The 22,926-nt window shown below is 41.8% G+C and overlaps 1 protein-coding gene across 1 annotated transcript; it reads right to left on the bottom strand.

The window, feature by feature from the left end:
- Positions 1-13,168: 13,168 nt before the first annotated feature.
- On the bottom strand, positions 13,169-20,198 carry DBX1 (developing brain homeobox 1). The gene is made up of 4 exons (XM_036762489.1): positions 19,659-20,198; positions 18,765-18,866; positions 16,525-16,727; positions 13,169-14,708 (listed from the first exon to the last, which is right to left on the bottom strand). The coding sequence occupies exons 1-4, from the start codon at positions 20,026-20,028 to the stop codon at positions 14,316-14,318; spliced, it is 1,068 nt and encodes a 355-aa protein (XP_036618384.1). The 5' UTR covers positions 20,029-20,198; the 3' UTR covers positions 13,169-14,315.
- Between the last annotated feature and the right edge of the window lie 2,728 nt (positions 20,199-22,926).

The following is a 22,926-nucleotide window of genomic DNA, read 5'->3' on the forward strand; positions in this document are numbered from 1 at the left end:
ATTGAAAAATAAGAAAACAATTGAAATGATAAAACCAAGGGCTAGTTTTAAAAATAGCAATAAAATTGATAAATGATCACAAACATAGTAAAATAGAAGAAATAAAACCTCAAATATTAAAACTGGGAAAAAAGGAAGATCACAAAGAAGTCACAAGAAAACAAGGAAGTTATCAGAAACTACTCTATGCATTTCTATGTTAATGAACTTAACAATTTAAAAGAAAAAGATAACTTAATAAAAGCATAAAATAACAAAAATTAACAAAATAGGAAATGGATAACTTCAATATACCAATATCAGGGGATCAGATGGACTAACTAGTAAATCCTATCAAACTTTAATTTTAAAAATTTTATTGACATCTTTTGTGATGATATCATTTGCATTTCCAAATATATTCTTTGCCCTGCACTTCCTCAGAGGACAAAGAATAAACAAAGGAATAGAGGAGAAAAAATAGCTAAACAAAACTAACCACCTCACTAACCAAGTCTGATAGTATAGTCATTGTTCCATACCCATAATGACATACCCTCTTTGTTGTTCTTGTTTTCTCCTTCTTTAATTCAGCTATGCCCATTAGGCTGTGGTACTGTACACTGAATCTGCCATTTACTAACTGGATGGCCTGAGACTCAATTTTCTCCTCTGTAATACACTAAAAATAATACTTATACTATCGACTTCACAGTGCTGTTAACAAATATAATAATAATAATACATGAGATTCATGTAGTACTTTAAGTTCACTTTATAAATATTATTTTCACTTAGGAGCTAGGTGCTATTGTTATCCCAATTTAATAGATGATGAAAATGAGGAAGATGGAGATTAAGTGACTTGTCCAAGGTCACCCAACAAATTAGTGCCTAAGAACCTGAGCTCAAATCTTACCTACAGCATTGCCACTTACAATCTTTGTGACTCTGGGAAAGTCATTTCTTAGGCCTCAGTTTCCTCATCTGTAAAATAAAGACGTTGGACCAGATGGCCAAAGTTTTAGAGCTATGACCCTGTAATCTGTTTCAAGTCAACATCTAGTATCCTTTGTTGCTAAGGTGATGGTTGAACTCGTTGAAATGTCCCATTGTTTCCCTCCTTTGAAGGAACCATTCCCAACCAGACTATTACGTACCTCGTGTAGTATGATAAATGACCATATAATTCATGAATTGATTATTCTGGAGTCACGCTTTACTCATGATCAAAAGAGGATAAGAAGAAACTATGCTTAAGAACAAGGATAATAATGATAATGCTGATCAGAAGAAGGAGGAGAAGGAAGAGAAGGAGGAAGATAATCACTAGGACTTGTCTAGTGCTCAAAGGTTTGCAAAGCGCTTTACAAATATTGTTTCACTTTATTCTCACAACAAAACTGGGAGCTAGATGCTGTTATTAACTCCATTTTATAGATGAGGAAGCTGAAGCTGAGAGAGGTTAAGTGACTTGCCCAGAGTCACACAGCTAGTAAGTATCTATGATGGATTTGAACTCGGATCTCTCTGACTCAGAGTCCTGCACTCTCTGCAATGTGCCACTTAGCTGCTTACCAATGTATGTATTTCCTACATCACAACCTGTCTACAACTCATCCTGTTTGATTTACATTCATGTTTATCCCATAGATCCAATGTGTACTGTGTTGGGGGCCTTCCTTTGAGTTCTTGTATACTTCCTGGGTTCTAGTGAAGAACTCAGTATATCCTCTGTTATTTCTTCCTCTTAAGATATGACTAGCCCACTTTGTTTCCCATTTAATTTCCTGAAACGACGTCCCTTAAGTCTCCATAAAACCCAGTCTGATGCTTTAATTTAAACTGTATTCTAAAAGCCAATGACAGAGACCCATGAGCACTGGTAGTTTTTAATCACTCTGGAAAGTCTTCTGAGTGCAGACTCAATAATGCACTAGATCTAGGTTCTGAGGACCAGTCAAGTTAATTCATTATTAATACACTGCCCCCTTGGTTTTGTATTATCTGGCCATAGCCACAAGCTTTCCCATCTCCCCCAAATCTGACCAAACTGAGGGCATCCCTTGCTGAAGGTACAAAAAGGACTATTCTACAGAAGATCACATCTTCACAATCACAGAGAAGTTTAGAAGGTAGAGAAGTTTACCACTATCATGGCAGATGTTCAGCAGAATACAAATGGCAGCAGCATTCTCTCAAGATGGCAGCCTCCTCCAGATACTCCTGTTCGCAGATGACGCAGTGCTACTTACATCAAACTTCCAAAGTGCCACCACTTCTGGTTTCTGGAAATCTTTTTCTCCCTTTATGGAGTTGTTATGATGCTTCCTTTTGACATCATAGAGCTTTCTGTTGGTTCCCTTGAAACCAGTTTTCCTCTATCTGTCTGATTTGTCCTCAGGTTCTGATGCAATGCTTCCATCAGCCGCTGCTTTTCATGGGACCCTACTAGGATGCTGATAAGAAATTGCAAATCTTCCAATGTTTCAAAGTTCACAAGACCATCATCTAGTCAATGAGACAAAGGAAAGAGATACTCTCCTTCCTCTCCTACTCTCCCTCACCCTCCAGTGGCTTAGCTGAAGCTGTTCTCTCCTCTAGGCTTGCTCAGCTGCCTCACTAGAATACAAGTTTCATTTATTGTTTTTTATCACCAGCACCTGGCACAATACCTGGCACACAGGAGGCACTGGATAACTATCTGCTGATTAATTAATTGGTCCTGGGGATGCATGGCAGCAGGAATAAAGGAGTGGAACTTAAAGGGAGTTTACACTTGCTGCAGCACACTGCCGTTTATATTTTTTGCCAAGGTGATGTGACAGACATTAAGTACTGCTATGGCTAGAAAGTGGGACATCCCAGTGACATAGCAAGAGTGAAGGAGCCCAGATGGTCAGACTGGGTGTTGCAGCAATATCTACAAAACACTATCCTGGAGCAAGAATTCTGGATCAATCTATGGAGTATTTTTGGAAAGACATGAACCAGAATGGGACATCATGAAAAGGCACAGATAAGTTGATATTTTCACTTGTGGTGGGGATAGCCATAATGATGAGATCACTGGGTCTTTGACCTCAGCTCTCTCCCCTATTCTACTTCTCTGCATGTGGAAGACACAATTCGTGCCATGATAATTTCTCCCAGTGGAACACTGGCTCTCCTTGTGCAAAAAAAGTGCCTAGTCGAAGAACCCTCCCTTCTCTTGCCTTCAGTCTTCTAACCTAGGACAAGGATGTCCCACTTCCCCAGGCCCCTTGCCTTTCTCTCATGCCATGGTTTCCCTGCCCATACATTGTGGATTCAGTTGTGGCACTTAACTCCTAGTGCCAATTTGTACTAACCTAATGAACACAAGTACCTTATAAGGCTCATAGATGTTGTTGTCGTTGTTTGTCCTTCATCTTGAGGACGACCATGACATCAGGGAGGTGATGCCATCTAACACAGACTGCAGGGCCTCCCTTAACCAAAACTGTGTGGTGACAATCAGAGTGTTGCTCCACTGATGAATCAATCTAGAGTTAACCCTTCATGGGAAAGAATTTTGTGCTCCTAAAGAAGGGCTAGATGAAGAAAGTGATCTTATGACAACTGGGCCAGTTTTGCACAGGGTACCGCAGGGGGCCAAATGAGGCAGGGAGAAATTTGTGACATGAGGAAAGTAATATCTTAGCTCTGAGAGGCAGCTATAAAAACTGAGAAGGATTCTATAGCCTGGCCACATAAAATTTGGGCACTATGGACTCAGGCCTTCCAAGACCGTCTGCTGGTGTCTGATCTTCTATAGCCCTCCATACATAGCATATTGGGTACACAGGTTTTAAGAGCCCAAATCTGGAAAATCCACTGTCATTAATGATGAGAGATAAATATAGGATATGAGCAGATTTATTCCATTTCTGCTCTTTGTGCCATCCTTCAGGTTCAATCTATAAACATCCTCAGGATGATCTGGTATAGCTAGATATATCTATATCTATATCTATATCTATATCTATATCTATATCTATATCTATATCTATATCTATATCTATATCTATATCTATCTATCTATCTATCTATCTAATAGATAGATAGATAGATAGATAGATAGATAGATATAGCTAGATCTCATGCTGAAGTTTCTGCAGACTTGTTTTCCCCTATGCTGCTTTTCATCATTTTGCAAGGCAATATGACTTGCAATCTCCCATACATAGTCCTCCTAATGATGTATTGCAATGAACTTGAACTTTAAACTGAGTTTGTCATCACTTGCTACCTCTTCCAATTGGTGAACATATCATGTTTGTTCATTAGTGTTATTCCTGGTTTCTTTGTCTAATTTCATTATGATGACTTGTTTTATATGAGTTAATCTTCATTAAGAAATTGCAATTAACTCAGTCAGTATATTTGTTTTCTTTCATTCAATCCCACCCACCTCCCCTTTTTTAGAGCTAGGAGCTTATTTAAATAGGTCGGGTTGGAGCCATTGTCATTTCATGCAGCATCTTTTCATTTTTTTCTTCTTCACACCAGTTTTCTTGATGATCTGATTCCATACAGTTGAAATAGATATGAACTCCTCGCCTCACAAGTACAGGGTTACTTCTTGTCTGTTAAGGTACAATAAGTTCTATTCACTCATTCAGTTATTCATTCATTTTATTCATTTGTTTGTTTGTTGTGATTTGTCCCAGTCCTTCACTATGTCCACCACTTTTTGTAAAGGTTGTTAACTGAGTGGGGGAAGGTATCTTTTTTAAATTATATTTTTATAATTATTTCAAAATAATTGATTTCCTGTGTAATCCTATATGTTTTATTTTATATATTTAAAAATATTTTTCTGAGAAGGGGTCCGTAGGCTTCATCAGTCTGCCAAAGGAGTCCATAACAGGAAAAAGGTTTAAAACCCCTCTTGTAATCTCTTCTTTAAGAGAAAATTCATCATATACAGGTCCTAGGTTTCTGAATAATCTATAAGCTTTTTAGCCAATTTTTTTTTGAAAAAAGCATAAAAAACCATTCATGGATACATGTGCAAAAATATAGAAAATAAAATGCTTATAAACACAATATACCAACACAACTAAAATTACCAGCAATAGCAAAATTTGGTCTTTAATTGGACTGCAAGGCTATATAAAAATATCATAAACTAAAACTACTTTGTAATTAAATAGAGATAAAGTCTTATAAAAATTGAGTATGTATTTGTATGTACCTATGATTATGTTTTTTTAAAAATTTAAAATATAAAAATTGAACTACTTTATGTGATGATAAAAAAAGATCTGCTTGAAACTAAATGTTATACACACTGAAGACACAAAGGCATTCTCACTAAAGCCAATCAATAAACTCAATCACTAGGAACCCTTTTGGTTAAATATAGTCTTACAGATGTTAGTTGCAGCAATAAGTAATGCAAAAAGTTAAAGGAATAAGACTTGGCAAGAAGCAAAAACCATCTGTTTGCAGATAAAGGGATATGTCTAGAACACCTAAAATACTCAGTAGATAGAGGTAAAAAAGGTGATCTAGTGAATTAGTAGAGTAAAAAGTAAAGTCACCTAAAAATCTGCTTTTCCATAAACTATTGATAAAAAAAAATCAAGAGAAGCCAATTGATACAGGATTACCATTTACTATAAACTCACTTTCATACGTTGATGTGTCTGTGATTCCATCAATGTGAGAACTGTTACCAACAGAGCAGAATACAACCTGTCCCATACCTTCTTTTCCTGGCCAACTGTTATCCAGGTCCTTCTATAAATCCTCCCTACGGTGTCTGCCAATTGTGTCAAGAACTTTGCTCTAGATTTCTTGACATTTTGGTAAATACACATGGACTATATAGTCTTTTCATAACATGATTATTCATGTCCTTTCTGAGGAATGTGATCCATGTTACTTCTCCTTTGAGATTCCTTGTTGATAATATATTGCAGTCCACTCATGACCATAATGCTCTTCTCCATTGCCCACCAAACAAAATACATCTTTATTAATTCAATGTCTATGGTAGTCCATTTCCAGGTCACACAAGCAACACGATGGAGGACTAGACAGTTTTTCTGATTCCTACAACCTCTAAAATCTCACAAATACAGAAAATGTCTGCCAAAGATAAGGCAACTTCAAGGACACTCAAAATCCCCCCCCCAATAGTTTTTTTTTTAATCCATGAGCCATGTCTACATTGAGCTCACTCAGCACTGCACTGCTCTTGACTTCCCACAGCCAGCAGCAAGGCTGCACTAGCTGACCCAAGGACCCAACACATGGACTTACAACAAAACTCAAAGACCTGACGCACAGGATTACAATAAAACCCAACACCACACCCTGGTTTCTCCTTCCTTTCTCCAGTGCCATGGAGATCCCACCTCTAGGCTGTAGAAGATTACTTAGTCTCTCACAGTCAACCAGCACTGAGGTGGCAGCACTACAGGACATGAAAGTTTACTGGGGCCAAGAAAGACACCTAGTGCCAAGGCAGACAGCATTTGATTTTGCAAAACATATCTTCTGGATGTTCTCCTACTGAAAAAAAGAACATAGGGAAAGGGGCAGGGCAGGATACTGGGACTGGATATCATGGGTGGGGTTTTTTTGGAGGGGGAGGGGAGCTGTATAGCACTTCTCTGTTTGAAAGAAATGCACAATATTCAGTTCTGACCACACAAAAGTCACTTCGAGCAGAGACCTAAGCTAGTCATTTGTCAGTTGCCCATTGTGAAAGGAGGCTGAGGCACTCTGAGACTAATCCCCAAGAAAACTACCATCAGAGAGGAGAGAATCAGAAAAAGAGCAATAGGAGAAAATAAAGGGGGAAAAAAGACAGAAAGCACAAAAGATCTCAGGAGAAGAAAACTCAAAGACCTTGAACATTAAACATGTCAGTGTCTCCACTTCACCTTGAGCCTCAGTGTCCAATGGGATATCTGCTACCTTAGGATCTCTTTCTTCTCTGAGTTTCTACAGCTTCTAACCTTTGAATCCACATCCCCTACCACTCGACTCTCCCCATCCTGATCCAAAGCTTAAGAGAATCTCAATAAAATCATGAAATCAAGTGGACTCCACCCACGTAGAGATTCTTAGAGCTTAAGTACTGCTCGGTAATCCTTCTTTCCTCTTACCTACATGTCTCCCAACATCTGTTCCAAACTTTCCCTTTCCCCCTCCTTTCCCAATTCCAATGCCACCTCCACACTTTTAGCAAATGATCTAGCAGCACATCTGGCTCATTGAGAACTTTGGGGTCATTCATGATGAACTTACTGAATTTGGCTTCTCAAAACTTTTCAGCATTGGGTGAGGGGCTGGGGGAGGCTGAAGAACACTTTCCTCCTTCCCTCTGGGCACAATAAAAGAGACATGCTTACTCCTCACTAAGGGTAATCCTGCTACCTGCACTACCTCCCACTTGCTCATGAACTTAACACTAGTGGACATCTCTTCTCTTGCGCTTAATTCAGTTGAATTCAACAAGCATTTAAATGATGCCCAGCAGGAAAAAATCAGGAGTGGTAAAATGCCCTTGTCTCCATTTCTCCTGACAAAGTGGAAGCCAGGGTGGAAAGATAGTTAAGAACCAGATTGTGAAGGGCTTGAAATGCCAGCTGGGGCAGTTTATAATTTATCCTAGAGCCAATAGAGGAGGGTACATAGTATGGGGAAGTGGAAAGAGCACTGAGCTTGGAGTCATGTGACCTGAGTTTAAATCTTGGCTTAAACACTTACTACCTGCGTGACCTTGGACAAGTTGATTAACTTCTCTGAGCTTCCAGGTTTTTTTAAAAAAAATTTTAATTAATTAATTAATTTAGTTTACAACACTCAGTTTCACAAGTTTTTGAGTTCCAAATTTTGTCTCCCTCCCTCTCCTTCCCGCTTCCTCCCCAAGATGGCATGTAATCTGATATAGGTTCTACATATACCTTCACATTGAACTTATTTTCCCAATAATCAAGTTGTAAAAAGAACTATAACCAATGAAATGAACTATGAAAAAGATGTAACAAAACCAAAAATAAAATAAAATAGAAAAAAAAGAGAGAGAGCAGAAAGTTTGCTTCAATATGCATTCAGATTCTTCAATTCTTTCTCTAGATGTGGATAGCCTTTTCCATATAGAGTATTTTGGAGCTGTCTTAGAACCTTGCATTGTTGAGAAGAGCCAAGTCTATTAAAGTTAGTCATCACAGAAGCACTGTGTCTGTGGTTGTATATAATGTTCTCCTGGTTCTGCTCCCTTCATTCATGATCAGATCATGTAAGGTTCCCCAGGTTCTTATGAAGTCCATCTGCTCCTCATTTCTTATTACACTAGAGTACTCCATTACATCCATATACCACAATTTGTTTAGTCACTCCCCAGTTGGTGGGCATCCCCTTGATTTCCAATTCTTTGCCACCACAAAAAGAGCTGCTATAAATATTCTTTTACATATGGGTCTTTTTCCCTCTTGTATGATCTCTTTGGGATATATGGGCTTCAGTTTTCTCTTCTATAAAAGAGGAGATTGGACTCGATGACCTCCAAGATTCCTTCCAGCTCTAGATCTCTTGAGTTTCTTGAGTAGGGGAGTGTCATACACATCACAAGTTGTATTTTTTATTAAATTGAACCATTTTGCATTCCTTTAAAAAGCTGCATTAAAAATCACAACAGCTGTAATATTTATGCTTTAGGAATGATAGTTTGGCAGCTGGAAAATGGAATTTGAAGGGGATAGACTGGTGGCAGAGAGGCAAATTAAGAAGCTTTTACAAAAGTCTAGACCACAGATGATGAGGGACTGATCTAGGGTTCGGGCTGTATGGAAGTATTATGGAGGGAGAATTGATAAGATTTAGCAACTGATTGGATATGGAACATGAAAAGCAGTAAAGAGTCAGGGAATCTTTCTTGCCTCTTATCAACCTGGTTGAGAACCTGAGGGACTGCAAGGATGAGGGTGGCACTTGACAGAAATTGGGGAAGAGAGTCTATGATTCTGGAAGCATCTGATTTGAGACTAAAGCTCTGGTAATAAATGAGGATTGAATATGTAGATTTGGTATGGGGGGGGCTGGGGAGGTCAATTTCATAAAGATCAATTAAACTCATAGGGGCTAATAAGACCACCAAAAGGGAGTGGTTAGAGAGGAGAAAAAAGGGTTGAGAGGCCTGGAATACTCTCACACGTAAAAATGGGAATGGATTATGCTGCTGCAAAAGAAATTGAGAAGTGATCAGTCTGATAAGAGAAAAAGGAGAAAGAAATGTTAAAGCAACTCAGGGAGGAAAGTGTACAGGAGGAAGAGGTAGTTAATACTGTCAAATTCTTTAGAGAAATCACGAATTTTCATTGTTTTCCTTCTAGTGGGTCTTTTGCTTCTGCTTATAGGCATACACAGAGGTCCCCCATCCTAAGAAAGTTTTCCCTTGGCTCTTCTTTCTCATCCAAGTAACATATCATCTCTTTCCTCCCTTTTACTGATAAACTTCTTGACCATTTTGTTGATAGCCCTTGTTTCTGCTTCCTCACTCTGTTTTCTTCCCCCCTTGAAATCAGGCTTCTGTAACAACAATGTTGCTAGCAGCTGTAGTGGGGGTGAAAGACCAACAACAAGAGCACACAGAAGGGCTGCTAGCACAGGTTCTTTGATCTGATTTTCTAAGGAAAGTAACTTTAAGGGGTTAACAACCTTACTTTAATTAAACATACATATACCATTCACTTAGTTCAGGGGGGAAAGCCAGCATCCTGAACTTCAGAGAGAATACAAACAGAAATTGCAAGCAGAAATTATATAAACAGAGCAAACACACAAAGAAATCAACAGATAGGCCTCTAGCTGTCTGACCAGGGAATTACATAGTTATCAGAGAGAGAGGCACCAACGTCTACATTTTCAAAGCCTGGAGGGCTCCACTGGCTACCCAAAATCTTCTCTGGCCAAATCACCAACACTCTTCCAATGAGTGTGCCCCCAAAACCAATGGCAACCTCGAATCTTACATACAGGTCTCAGGGTCCTGGGATACTTAATTACTTCAGTGCTGAGAAAAACTCAAACAAAAAACAGCAGAAAGTCCCATTTTGCTTACCATTATATTTGAAAGGCAAGACTCATTAAAGGTACTTGATTGCCTTAGCATTCCAAAAGAGAAAACAGTAAAAAAAACAAAAGTCCCACCCTAATTACCATAACAGCTTCTAGTCACACTATCTACTAGAACTGCTCTTCCTCACTGTCAGATCTAAAACTTATGGTGGGGGAGGGAAAGGTCTTCATCCTGCTTGGCTTCTCTATGACTTCTGACACTATTGACCATTTCTTTCTACTAGATATTCTTCTTCCTTAGCTTCGGAAACTCAATAGTCTTCTGATTTTCCACCTTCCTCACTACTTTCTTCCTGTCTTCATGGGCTCCACACCCTTCCTTTGACTCCTTAATGTGATCACTCCCTGAATGTTTTCCCTAGGCCATTTTCTTTCTCTATACTCTTTCCCTTGGCAAACTCATTCACTCCCATGACTCCCACTACCACCTCTTTGCAGATGACATGAAAATTTCCATCTTCAATCCTGACATTTCTTCTAGGTTCTAGACCATATAGACAAGTTCTACCAGTATCTCAAACTCAATATAGCTAAAAATAACTTAAAATTCACTTCACCCTTCACAATAAACCAAATCAGTTCCTCCCAACTTTACTGCTTTTCCCTCTGCTACCATTAACCCTGTCTCCCATGTATGTAAACTTGGGAGTCTATTTGACTCTCCTTTTCCCAACCTTTTACAGCCAATCAGTTACCAAGTCCTTCCAATTCCACTTCCATGACATCTCTTGAATCTATACATCCCCTGCTATGCCACTGTTGTCAGCTCAATACCACATTCATGGACTATTGAAATAACTTCCTTACAGGTCTTCTTCATTCTTTCTCCTACTCCAGTCCATATTCTACACAACCTGGCACCACCCTACCTTTCTGGTTTCTTTTTTTCCCCTATTACTTACTTTCCTTCAGGAATTCTTAACTTCAGCCAGATGAGGCTACTCTTAGTCTTCCAGACATTCAGTGAGCTTTCCTGTCTCCATGCCTTTGTTCATGCTCTTCCTTTTGTTTAGAATTCATCCCGTCCCCTCTTCATCTATTGAATTTCTACCTATGCTTTACAGCCCATCTCAAGTGCCACATCCTCCAAGAAGCCTTCTCAGACCTCCACTGTTGGTCATAACCTTCCCCTTTGGATCACAAACTGAACTTTGCTGACTCTAATGTACTTAAATATTATGTGTAGGCTGTACCAAAAGTCTTAGTGCAGTTTTAAGCTGCTAAGACAAAACGGCGTTGAGATTTTGGGCATTGTCATCATCTGCATTAGTCTTATTTATTTTTTATTGGATCCTGTCAGGTAGCTCCTCCCACTATATCTAACTTAGACTTCCTGTGATGTAAGCGGGTCACATGGCCTATTAATGGGTGGGAAAGATCTTCAAATCTAAATTGCTACTACACTGCCCTCAGTAATAATAACAACAGACATTTATATAGCAGTTAAAGGTCTATTCGATTCTCGCAGCTATGAGGTAGGTGCTACAGATGTCATTATGCCCGTTGTCTAAGTGAGGAACCTGACATAGAGAGATTAAGTGACCAGCCGGTGGTCACCTAGAGGTAGGCTTTGAACCTAATTCCAAATCCAGCCCTCTTGCCCCTCCTTCAAGAACCTTATATTTGAATATGGGCTCAAGACATGGACTCTAAATATAATAAAAGCCAAATGTGATAAGTGCAAAAGAGGGCATTATGAAAATTTGGAGGAGGGGTCACTTTAGTTGTGGAGATCAGGGATGGCTTCATAGAAGAGGTAAGACCTTCATTGGGCCTGGAAGTCAAAAAAGGGATTGCAATGGGCAGAGATGAGGAATGGAGAGGAAAGAGAAGTCCATGATAAACATGGTGGGTTGCAGAGATACAGGCATGGAGAGGAGAATGTGCAGGCTAAAAAGTGGGGATGGGGAATTGACATTTGGCTGGAACTGAATATAAAGTGGAATCATGTGTGAAAAGTCTGAAGTGGAAGCTTGTAGCCAGATAATAGAGGATTTATACTTGATTAAATAGGCAGTGGAGAACCACTGAAAGTTTGTGAGCAGAACAGTGACTTGATCAAAATAGTGAATTAGAAAAATGACTTAAACTATGATGTGAAGGATGGATTGAGATGGGAGTCAGGAAGTCAACTCAGGAAGCTGTAATTTGATATATACCTGGACTGCGGAGGTCGAAAAAGAAAAAAGAAAGGAAGAGACAGGAGCTTTAGAGATGGACATAGAATAAATAGTACTGAGGAATTAATTGGATTGGAGTAAGGTGGGAATAAGAGGTAAAGTCAAAGATGAATATGACATTTCAAGAGTGAAGAAATGGTGGTATATATCAACAGAACTGGGGAATTTAGGTGAAAGGCCAGGTTTTGTGGGGAATATAAGTTCAGTTTTGAACACCTTGAATCTGAGATGCTGGCAGAATATCCAGGGGGAGAGTCTTAAGGCAATCAGAAATGTGGCATTAAAATTTAGGATGGAGATCTGAGCTGAACATATAAATTTGGAAGACATCAGCGTATTAGTGATAAAAGAGGCAATGAGAATAGATAAGATCACCAAGAAAAGAGGCTGAGTTGAGAGGTCTCCTCACATACTGTTATAAAAATAAAAAAAAATAAGTAAAATAAGTATTACCAGAGACACAACCCTTGGTGATCCCATTGGATAGATGTCCCAACCATAGCTGTCCTCATATTCTAAAATGGTAGGAGAATCAAAGTAAATTGTACAAGTTTTGAAGGGTAAGCAATGTTTTCAAAGGAGGACCAGAAGTTGTGGTAATTTGGAGCAATCTCAATTTGTTTTCATCTGTTTCACTTAATGTTATTTCATTCTTTAAAAGAGAAAAGATGTTCCTCCCAGTGTTCATTTATTAATGTTACATTGTCAGAGATAGAATCATCAGATATTAGAAGGGAACTTCATGGTTATCTAGTCTAGATCAATCTCCTAATTATTTTTACAGATGGTGAAACTGAGTTGGGAGGGTGTTAAATGATTTAACCAAGACCACACAACTACTTTGTCTGAACATAAAGTTCTGTTTTGATACAAATGGTGAATTACCCTGCAATCTCAACATTCTAACTTTTATTTGGCATTTGTTCCATTTATTATATATACATACATATTTTAAAATCTGTACAGAGTAAAATACAAAATAAAAATGTTTCTTTATAAGTTATACCATTAAACAGCTACTTCTTTCTTTTTTTTTTAGTTTAAAAGCCATCACAAAAAAACCAAATCTAGTCAGTCCTTCCTTAGTGTCATTCACAATAACCTTGGTATAAAATATCCATACAGCACATGTGTACAAAATTGTGTACAGTTCATAAAAGCTGTTCAAAGACAGCCAAGTTTGGCCAAAAGTCAGAGGCTTGGCCTTCCCCTCCATCCACATTTCACATTGCACCCAGAACCAAAGAGCCTTGTAGCTAGAGGCGGTGCCACCTAGGGAATGAAAGGGGGTTGGTAGAGAGTGCTTGACATATATAATATGGATGCATAAATTATAAAGAAAAAAATTTTAAACACATAAAAACATAAACTACATTTTCTCTCCCATTAGACAATGTATTTCTCATTTCAGAGCAGGCTTAAAATCTGATACAAAGGATCTCAGTCCTTGATGTAACGCCTTAGTAGCTATTCCTCTGCCACCCCCCACCCTTCAACCCCCATCCCAATTACTGTGCTGCGTTTAGTAATGCAGTTGTGAAAGGAAGGACCAGGGCACAAATGGATATTTTAGCTAGTAGAAAGGATGTTGAGTTGGAGTGGGACAATAGGTGTAATTGCGTCCCAAACTGCCTCTGAAATCTCAGAGCCCTTCTCCTTTCCAGGCCCTACTCCCCAACCCATTGAGATTAATGTTTTGCAATTAACAATGAATTATAGGGAACTTTCCAACTCTGCTTGTAGGCCCGCGGTTTAACCAAGCTTACGTTACCGTTTGAAATTGAGAACATAGTATGGAGGAGAGTGTCTCCTAAGAAAAAATTGGTCTCACCTATCTTTTGTGGGAAGTGGGATTGGATGGCAGGCTTTCTTTCTGTGGGGAGAGACTAGCAGGATAGGGAAAACTCCTGGATAATACTTTTAGGGGAAGGCAGGCTACTTGGAGGTGGTACAGCGGCTCGAAGGGGAGGGACCCCCACCTCTGGATGTGATAGCACTTAAGAAACCCCGTCTATTTGTCCCCTCTTTGGCTAGTGCCTTCTAAGAAACTGTTATCTCTTCCTCTTCCCCCTCGCCCTCCTCCTCCTCCTCCTCTTCCGAGTCTGAGAAGTCCGATGGTTTACTGGGACTGCTAGAGTGGGATGGGGAAGGAGGCAGCTGGGCTGCTAGCCTGTCGCGGAAGTGGAGGTGCTCTGAAGAGCGGTGGAAGGACAGCGAATGGCGACGACTGGTAGGTCCTAGGGCTGAGTTTTCGTCCTCTTCGTCCTCTTCCTCATCGTCGTCTCCAGGGCATTTCTTGCCCACGTCACTGAGATCCGGGTGGGGGTTGAGCTTGGTGGGTAAAGTCTGTTCGCGACAGCCCCCGTTAGACAGGAGCTCCCTCTCTTTAGAGTTTCGCCACTTCATCCGACGGTTCTGAAACCAGATTTTCACCTACGGGACGAGAACGTGAGGCAGAAGGATTAGTTAGGCTGTGCCCCTTGGAGAGGTAGAAGTCCTCCGGGAGGGTCGCTAGAAAAAGCTCTCCTGGTAGGGAGAGGGGAAGCAAAGGGAAAGGGGGATAGGAAGAGAGACAAGCTGGGAAAGGGGGGAGAAAGGGACCGAAAGAGAGGGGGCATGGAGAAAGCTGAAAAAGGGAAGGAAGGAGGGAGGGAGAGAGAAGCTGGAAAATGGGATGAAAGAAGGGTGGCAGGGAGAGAAAGGGGGGTGAGGGAGAGGGATGGAAAGAGAGGGGACAGAAGGAGAGCTGGAAAGGGGAGGGGGAAGTTACAGAGAAAAGAGGACCTGAAGGAGGGCAGTGAGGAGAGAAGCTGGGAGAGGGGAGATGAAGCGGGCAGAAGGAGGACCTTGACTATTCTGCCCTGTTTTCTTCCCCCTCCCCTTTCAATCATACTCCCCACCCCCCCATACACATGCCTAATCTCAAGGAGAGGGGAAAAAATTAGAATTCAAGGAGGAGGGAAGGAAGAATAAAGAAACGAGAGATTTTTATTTTGAGTTGGAAAGAACCTTGAGGATTATCTAACCCAGCACTCACTATACAGAAAACAGGTCCAGTTCTGGCTAGTCTAAGGGGTAGACGCTAGTCAGTGAAACAGACAGTACCAGAACTTTTGTCGAGAACTTAGGCCTGTAGAGCATCTCACTCCTCCATAACATGGGTTTCTCTAATACTTTGGGTTGTTAGCCAGTAAGCCAGATTTGCCATCAACTCTCCACTTTCATTATTTGTTTCTAGGTCTTTTCTCCATTGGATGGAGAAAAGGAGTGGGGGTTCCTGCTGGCTCCCTGTGGCAGGAACTAGCAAAGAGAGCCAAAACAAGCACTGGAAAAAGCTGGGAAAGCTACCCACACCCCAACTTCATCTCCTTGCTGACCCACCCTCTCCAAGATTGCTGGTAGAGAGACTGTCTTCCAGAATCTCACAACCTCCAAATAAGAACTTCACTCCCCTCTTCTTTTATTTTTACCTAAGTGATAATATTCCCAGTTAGGGCTTTGTGAGTGACCCTGAAGGAGCCCCTAGGTTTAGCTTCCCTGGCACATCTCCAGGGTAAGATGAGCTCTTCAAAGTTCTGAATGCCTGCAACCACTCAGCTCCAGGTGCCATGCTGATAGCAGTGGGTATAGCTGGGGTTTGGGTCTGGAGCCCTGAACTATAGGAAGGGTAATCAGTGGGATCATAGTAAACATGGGGTCATTTTTTGGCCAAGAAAACCCCATGGAAATGGGGTCATATAGAGTTGGACAGACTGGACAACAATAACAAATCATAGGGTCATAAGCTTATGGGCAGAAGGGACCTGGGACAGACCAATGACTATATTCCACCTGAGATTACTTTATAGCTGAGGAAACCAAGGCTCAGGAATGTGAAATGACTTCTGGAGTCACAGAGATGGCAAGGCTGAGATTCAAACTCAGATCCTTTGACTTTGTCAAACTCAGAGCTACTTCCACTGCATCAATATGTCTCAAAGAAGGGCACCAACTTTGAAATTTGAGTACTTGGATTCAATCCACTGGTGCTTTCAGAAGACCTGGGTTCAAATTCTTCTTTGGGCTAGTAATACCTGTGTGACCCTGGGTAATTCACTTAATCTCCCTGACCTCAGTTTTCTTATCTGTAAAACGAGGATATTGGACTAAATGACCTCAGAGGAGTCTCCTAGCTCTGGATTGCTGACCCAATAAAAGAAGGAGACTTGAGGTATGGGAGAGAAGGGAATGAAGAACCACTCCCCCTCACCTGAGAGTCTTTCAGGCCCAGCTTGGCCGCTAGTTTCTTCCGGTCAGGTTTGCTGATGTACTTTTGCTTCTGGAACATCTTCTCCAGCGCTTTCCGCTGCACGTCAGAGAACACTGCCCGGCGAAGCATTCCCCGCCTCGGCTTGCCCCGCGCTGCCAGGGGCCAGGAGAAAGTGCCAGGGATGGGCACCACTGAGGACGACGCTGCCAGGAGCGAGGGAGGGAAAGTGGCAAGTGAGCTGGAGAATAGGACCCCCACTACCAGCGAGGCGCTTCCTAGACGCCAACTCGCCTTTTGCCTCCCTCTTTCCCGTCCCCTCCCCCAGCTCTGCTTGCAATTCACTCTTCCCCCACTCCTCCCTTCATCTCTTTCAGTCCTCGTGTCTTTTTCTACCTCTCCACCCCCATCTCTCTCTCTCCCCCTCTTCTTTTCTTTCCCTCGCGACGTATATCCCAAGTGAATAGGCCCAGCACCTATAAACCTGCAGTAGTGAAAAGCGCTTTCCGCCCAAATAACTTTGCTTTTCAACCGTAATAACCAGGATTAGATACGACAACTGAAACGTATAAAATAGTTTCAATAGTAGCCTGTTTTGTTTTGAATTTCAAAGAAAAGAGGAAAAAAGGCTGAGCGCATTAGCTAAGATAGAGGTGAAATAAAACCGCCTTTTCCCTTAGCCCTGAACCCCTGGATTTTCCGAAGCTTTTATCAGCTCCGTGGCTTCTGCATTCTTCAGATGAAAATGAGGTGCCTTCACGAATAGAAGGGGGGAAAATTCTCTGGAGATGTAGGGTTTTTTTAAATCAATTGGTATTCATCTTTTAAAATATTAATCTTTCCTCCCTCCTCCTTTACAAAACTGAAAGAATTCTGTCCAAATACATGAAAAGTGGCAGCTCATTAGCACATCGACCGGTTCCCAATGGGTATTGGCATGATAAAAAGGAGAGAGCTTCGCCTTTAAAAAAAAAAAAAAAACCTCTCCCGAGGAGAGACAGAGATTCTAATGAAGCGTGAATGGTAATTGTGTAGTAATGAACTAACAGAAAAAGGCTGAGGACAAGCAGCTAAAGCCATATATTATTGGAACAAAAGAGATTTACACTTTCAAACTAAACACAACTGCATGCCAAGACCATTGGGAGAATACTGATGGCAGGGGCTTCTCTTCTCCGAATCATTTTCATTAAATGGACATGAAAAGCTATTTATAAACCTCAAGTTGTTATTGTTAAGGCATTGAGATGGGGCAGAAAGGGAGCAGATTCCATTATCTCCAGCATGAATGAAAGTTTTTTGGGGGGTGTTGAATTCCCCCACCCCCTTTTAAAAATTAATCGCTTGTTCTTTTTGGTCGTATTAGGAGATTGGGAGATACGTGTTGCGTCCTTGCCCTCCCCCATAGCCGGCCATTTCTCACTGAAAATCGAATCTTCACTTTCACCCTTTACTGAGTCAAGACCTGTGTGCACTAGCAGCTTCTATGCTCAAGGTGTGGCGATGCCTCCCTCTGGAGGAAGGCTTTGGAGGAGAGTTTTGCCTCGAGTTATCAATCTACTTGCTTCTTATTCTATATCTTCCATGTTCTTTTGATATTATTTTATTTGTGGTGGGGGTGGGAATTATAAGTAGGAAGGAATACTGGAAAAAAGTAGAATGGGGGGGTTGAGGGGGATCTCTCCCCACATCCCCCTGACTACACCAAACACCCCACACAACGGAGCACTCCATGTGGTCTTGTGAAAATGCTGAAACACTGAATGACCCTTAATGGGAAATTAGCCCATGGCTGGTAAGTGTCTATCAGCAGCATGGTAGAGTGAGTGCCGGGTCTGTGTGTGGCTGCCCAGAGGGAGCTGACCAATTGGTCTCGGTGCTGAAACCTTTGTTGGGAATCATGGCAAAGTGCACTGACTCTGTGGGAAAACGGCGGCCGTGAAGAGATGCCAACAGCTTCTCAGTGAGAAGGGAACCGCCTCAAATTTGGACCATGACAATTCCTGCTAATTTGTAGAGCAGGGAATTGGAGCAAAATGTCAAGCAGTCACTGCTTGTGCTAAATAGGGCATCAAATTGGCGCGACTGATTCTTGAATGTTGTACTCCCTCCAACCTCTGAACCAGAGCATAACCTCTAGGAATGGACGTAGAAATATTACTTAGGGATATACACAGAACGAGATGGCTGGCGTAAAAGAATCCAGTTAATTTTCAGCAAGGAAAGAAAAGTTTGAGACTCACCTGGGAAATAAGATGATCTGATAAAAGGCTGGAAGGATCCTTCGAAATAGGGAAAGGAGAAACTCTTAGGAGGCACACTCTGGAGCAAGGCAGGGGAGGTCTCTGGTAGAAAAAAAGGAAAGGGAGAGAAGGAAGGAAAGAGAGGAAGAGGGAGGGTGGGAGGAAAAAAGGGAGGAGATGGAGGGAAAGGGGGAGGGGAGGAGAGAGAGAATATTCAATAATCTAGTGGATTGGTTAAAAGCAAAAAAAAAAAAAAAAAAAAAAGAGGAAGAAGAAGAAGCCATGACGTGATTAAATATGCCGTGGATTCTGCAATTATACCACCACCACCACCAAGACATAGACAAAGTAAATTAAACTGCTTTCTGAATTTATTGGTGGTTGTCATCGCTCCTTCCCCTCCCCTCCCCGAAGGGTTGCGTAAGGGCTGTTAGGAGAGAAACAGGATTGGAGTAGGGAAGGGAGGGATCACATCACGCAGTACATCAATTTTTATCATCTTGTATTTTAAAAATCATCACTTGCCCAAAAGTGTGGGAAGGAGGACCATCTTCCCAGAACCTTGAGAAAGACAGTGGAAGAAAGAAAATGACTGCGGCGCTCTGGCAGCATTATTTTTGGTCAAGATCTTGTAAAGTATAAGGAGAGACCCTGGTTTGTGTGGGGTGAGGCTCCGCTCAGGTCCGTTAAAGTTTCTTGGTACCTCACGGCTCTTGAAATAGCCCAGTATCGAAACTGACGTGGATGAGGCGAGAAAACAGAGCTTGTCTTTGAATGAGGGCTCAAGCGCTAAACCAGCAGAAGGAATCGTTCAAGACTCACCACATCCTCCACCCTTCTACCGAGTCTGGACCTCGAATGTGTCCTTAATTCTTGGACTTGTTGGTCACTTACCCGTTCTGGGAGACGAGGACAGGATGGCGTTTACCCCGAACTTGAGGAAAGTGGCTTCGTTTGCCTGAGAGGCAGAAGTCTGCGGGGAGCACCCTCGTCGGCTGCTGGAGGCAGAGGAGCTGACTAGGTCTGAGGTCACTGTGTCAGTCATGGCAGAGGTGGCTCCTGAAGTTGGAGGGGACAGGCTGGGCTGGGGGACGCTCCGGGGCAGGTAACTCCCCGGCCTACTAATTCTGATCAGATCTTCCACCAAGAAGCTGGAGTGGCTAGAGAAGGCAGACTGCAAAGATTGAGGCAGTGTTAACGTAGGAGTGGGTCTCAGGAGATTGGGGTACACTGCTGGAGGAGCAATGAGGCTAGGGAACATCATCTCAGTAGCTTTTTTTTTCTTTCTTTTCTTTTTTAAAAAGAAATAATCTTATTCAACGTATCCAATTGAAAAGATTTCTTCCCTCCCCCTCCCACCCTTAGTTCTCTTCTCCTCCTTTGCGAACTTCTTGAGGGAAGATCCAGCTAGCAAGGGTGACAAGAGGTCTACGTGGCCCTTCCTGCTAGATGTTGGGTTTTATAGTGGTCAGTCCGCTAAAGCTCTTTCAAAAGTGACAGCTCGAACAATGAGGTTCAACAAAGTTCTCCACTTGAGCTTCATTCATCGAGGGCTTTGGGCGCGCTGATTGGTGCAGGGGTGCAATTTATGATTGGATTAGACTTCATAAGCAAGCAATGCACAATGGCCTGGTAACAAAGAACGTGTAGTCATCAATTTTGCATATTGACCGCCTCTTTGGAATACTGTGTTCCAAAGGATCCCAGCAGGGTTTTTGTTCAGAAGCAACACAGGCTAATTAAATGCCTATTTAAAAGTTTCCAATGACATTATTTTTGCCTCATAGAAAAGGAATTATTTAAAGAAAGCACTAAATTTATTTGCTGCTCCCTCCTGCTGAGTTTAGAATATAAATAAATATTCATATAGATTCATCTGCAGGTTGAGGGGAAGCTACAAAAATACAAATTAAGGTATGCTAAAATAAACTTTTTCACAGTCCCTCCTCTCATCCCAGCGGAAGATGAAACCAGAAATGAAGCGGGGAGTGCAATCAATGTGTGTAGGATGTTAGAGGTCTAAAATGCTACAGAAAACCTTTAAATGCATATTTTCGGGGGGTAGGGTGTTAGGCTATTTCGGATGTTGGACGGAGAAGGATGAACTTTGATAAAACTAGCTCATTTACCCACATGCTGTATAAAACGTGTAACATTCCCAAACTTACTAGCAAATTTGCAAAGCATTCCAAGCTTTGCTGGAGGTTCTTGAGATGAAGGGCAGTGCACCCTAAACTTCTGGAAAGCAGAATAGCCCACTTCGAAGATTCTGGAACAGTGGGACTTAATTGCCTTCCGACAAAAATGCCTATTTCCAAAATCAATTATGGTGGAATCTGCAAGGATTCATTCTTTCCTGATATAAAAGTGGGCCCGTCCGTTTAGCGTTCAAATACATCTTCCTTCCTTCCTTCCTTCCTTCCTTCCTTTCTCTCTCTCTCTCTCTCTCTCTCTCTCTCTCTCTCTCGTCTCTCTCTCTCTCTTTCGGTGGACAGGCCCTTTTCCGCTGTTTTCGAGTGTCTTAAATATGCTTCTCTCCTATATAATCCTTATATGTATATTTGTTCTCTGAGTTTCAATAATGCATGTAATAGGCTCCAACTTCACAAAAAGGCGCAAGGGGGAGCGAGGGCGAGAGCAAGAATACAACAGCTTTCCCTAACTTAGTCTAAGAAAGTTGGGCCATTCTCGTGGTGTTTTTGTCGGAAAATGGAATTCTCCCCAGCGCCAACTCTTTTGCTCTTCGGTAGCTTAGTGATGGGAGCTGTAGAAGTTTATTTCACCTGATTTCCCTGTTAGAGGATATAACAGATGTGTTAAATGTCCCATTCAGTTCTTTAGTGAGGCTGAACCTAAACGAAGAGAAGTGTGCAGCCTCCGCCGTAGGGCTCTTATCCTATTAACCATGAACTAACTGTCACCTTCAGCTGTTTTCCCTTTTTACTTTTTAACACAAAGCTTTCTCAAAAATCTTATTAACCAGCTTTATTTCTCTCGATGGTTTTGTTCGGGGCATTTTGTGTTGATTATCTCCATGTCGCTGCTTTAACCATTCAATAAAAGTGCATCTGCGATTTATATCACATTAGGCAAGGAAGAGAGCCTGCTTAAGCTCTCTCTGGAATCAAATTAAAAAGTTATTTAGTGCAGGATTCTGAGGACCAGAATTAATGATGAAAAGTGATATTGTGCACAGTTTGGTAACTGGACTCAGCCCCAGGCTGGGGGCGGGAGAGCATAGAAGAAGAGAAGTAAGGAGAGAAGGGAGCAATTTCTTTTTTTGAGATTTATATTTTATTGGATGTTTGTCTATAAGGACTGAGTGCACGAATAAATGCAATCCAAGGCACACTTAGGGGTTGGGTTCAATGGAGTGGGGAGCAATATCTGTTTAAGAACTTAGAGAGTTTCCTACTTGTGGCGCTTTGCAGTAAAACCAGGGACAACATTCTAAGCAACTTAGGAGGACCTGCAGCAGGAGGAATAAAGAGAAATCACTTTCAAACACTTGCGCTTGAAACGGGGCTGCGGGATTTGGCTTTCGCAACTAAATTCCCCAGGAACTCAGTGGGGCAACCAGATCTCGTTTGGAAGACCTCCAGCTCTGGTTTTTGCATGGGGGCCATCGAAATCTCGTTTTCTATTTGAAAACTTAGAGCGTGCGATATCTAGGGCTGTCCTGAAAGCTTTTGCTCTGAGGTGTTACTTTTCAGAATTCCAAACTCCAGCCCCAAACAAGGGCAGAGACCACGGAAACTATACAGAGAGTGAAATCTGAGAAGACTCCGGACAGGACCCAGAGTCCTCTCCGAATGTGTCCCTTCTGGGGACGTGGGGTGCAGGGGCAATAAGGTGGGGCGTGCGCGTAGGGGGTGCAGCCTTCTCTTTGGGCAGGTTCTGGAGTTTTGGGGTTCCTCAAAGCCCCCCTCCCCTTAACGTCATCGTCCTTCCCATTTAAATGATTTTATTCCTTTCTTTCCACATACACCGGGAGCATTTTGTCTCCCTATAGACCAACTGCTGGTAATTTCTCTGCCTTTAAAAGGGGGGACTGACATTTTTTGGAAGGTTGGGTCAAACCCATGCTGCGATCCACGTGGACCTGGTTACTTAGCGTCATGAAGAATTCTTTAGGCAGCAGGATAAAAAAAGGTTGGGGGTT

Source organism: Trichosurus vulpecula, chromosome 6 (genome assembly GCF_011100635.1).
Source record: "Trichosurus vulpecula isolate mTriVul1 chromosome 6, mTriVul1.pri, whole genome shotgun sequence".
Lineage (NCBI taxonomy): Eukaryota > Metazoa > Chordata > Mammalia > Diprotodontia > Phalangeridae > Trichosurus > Trichosurus vulpecula.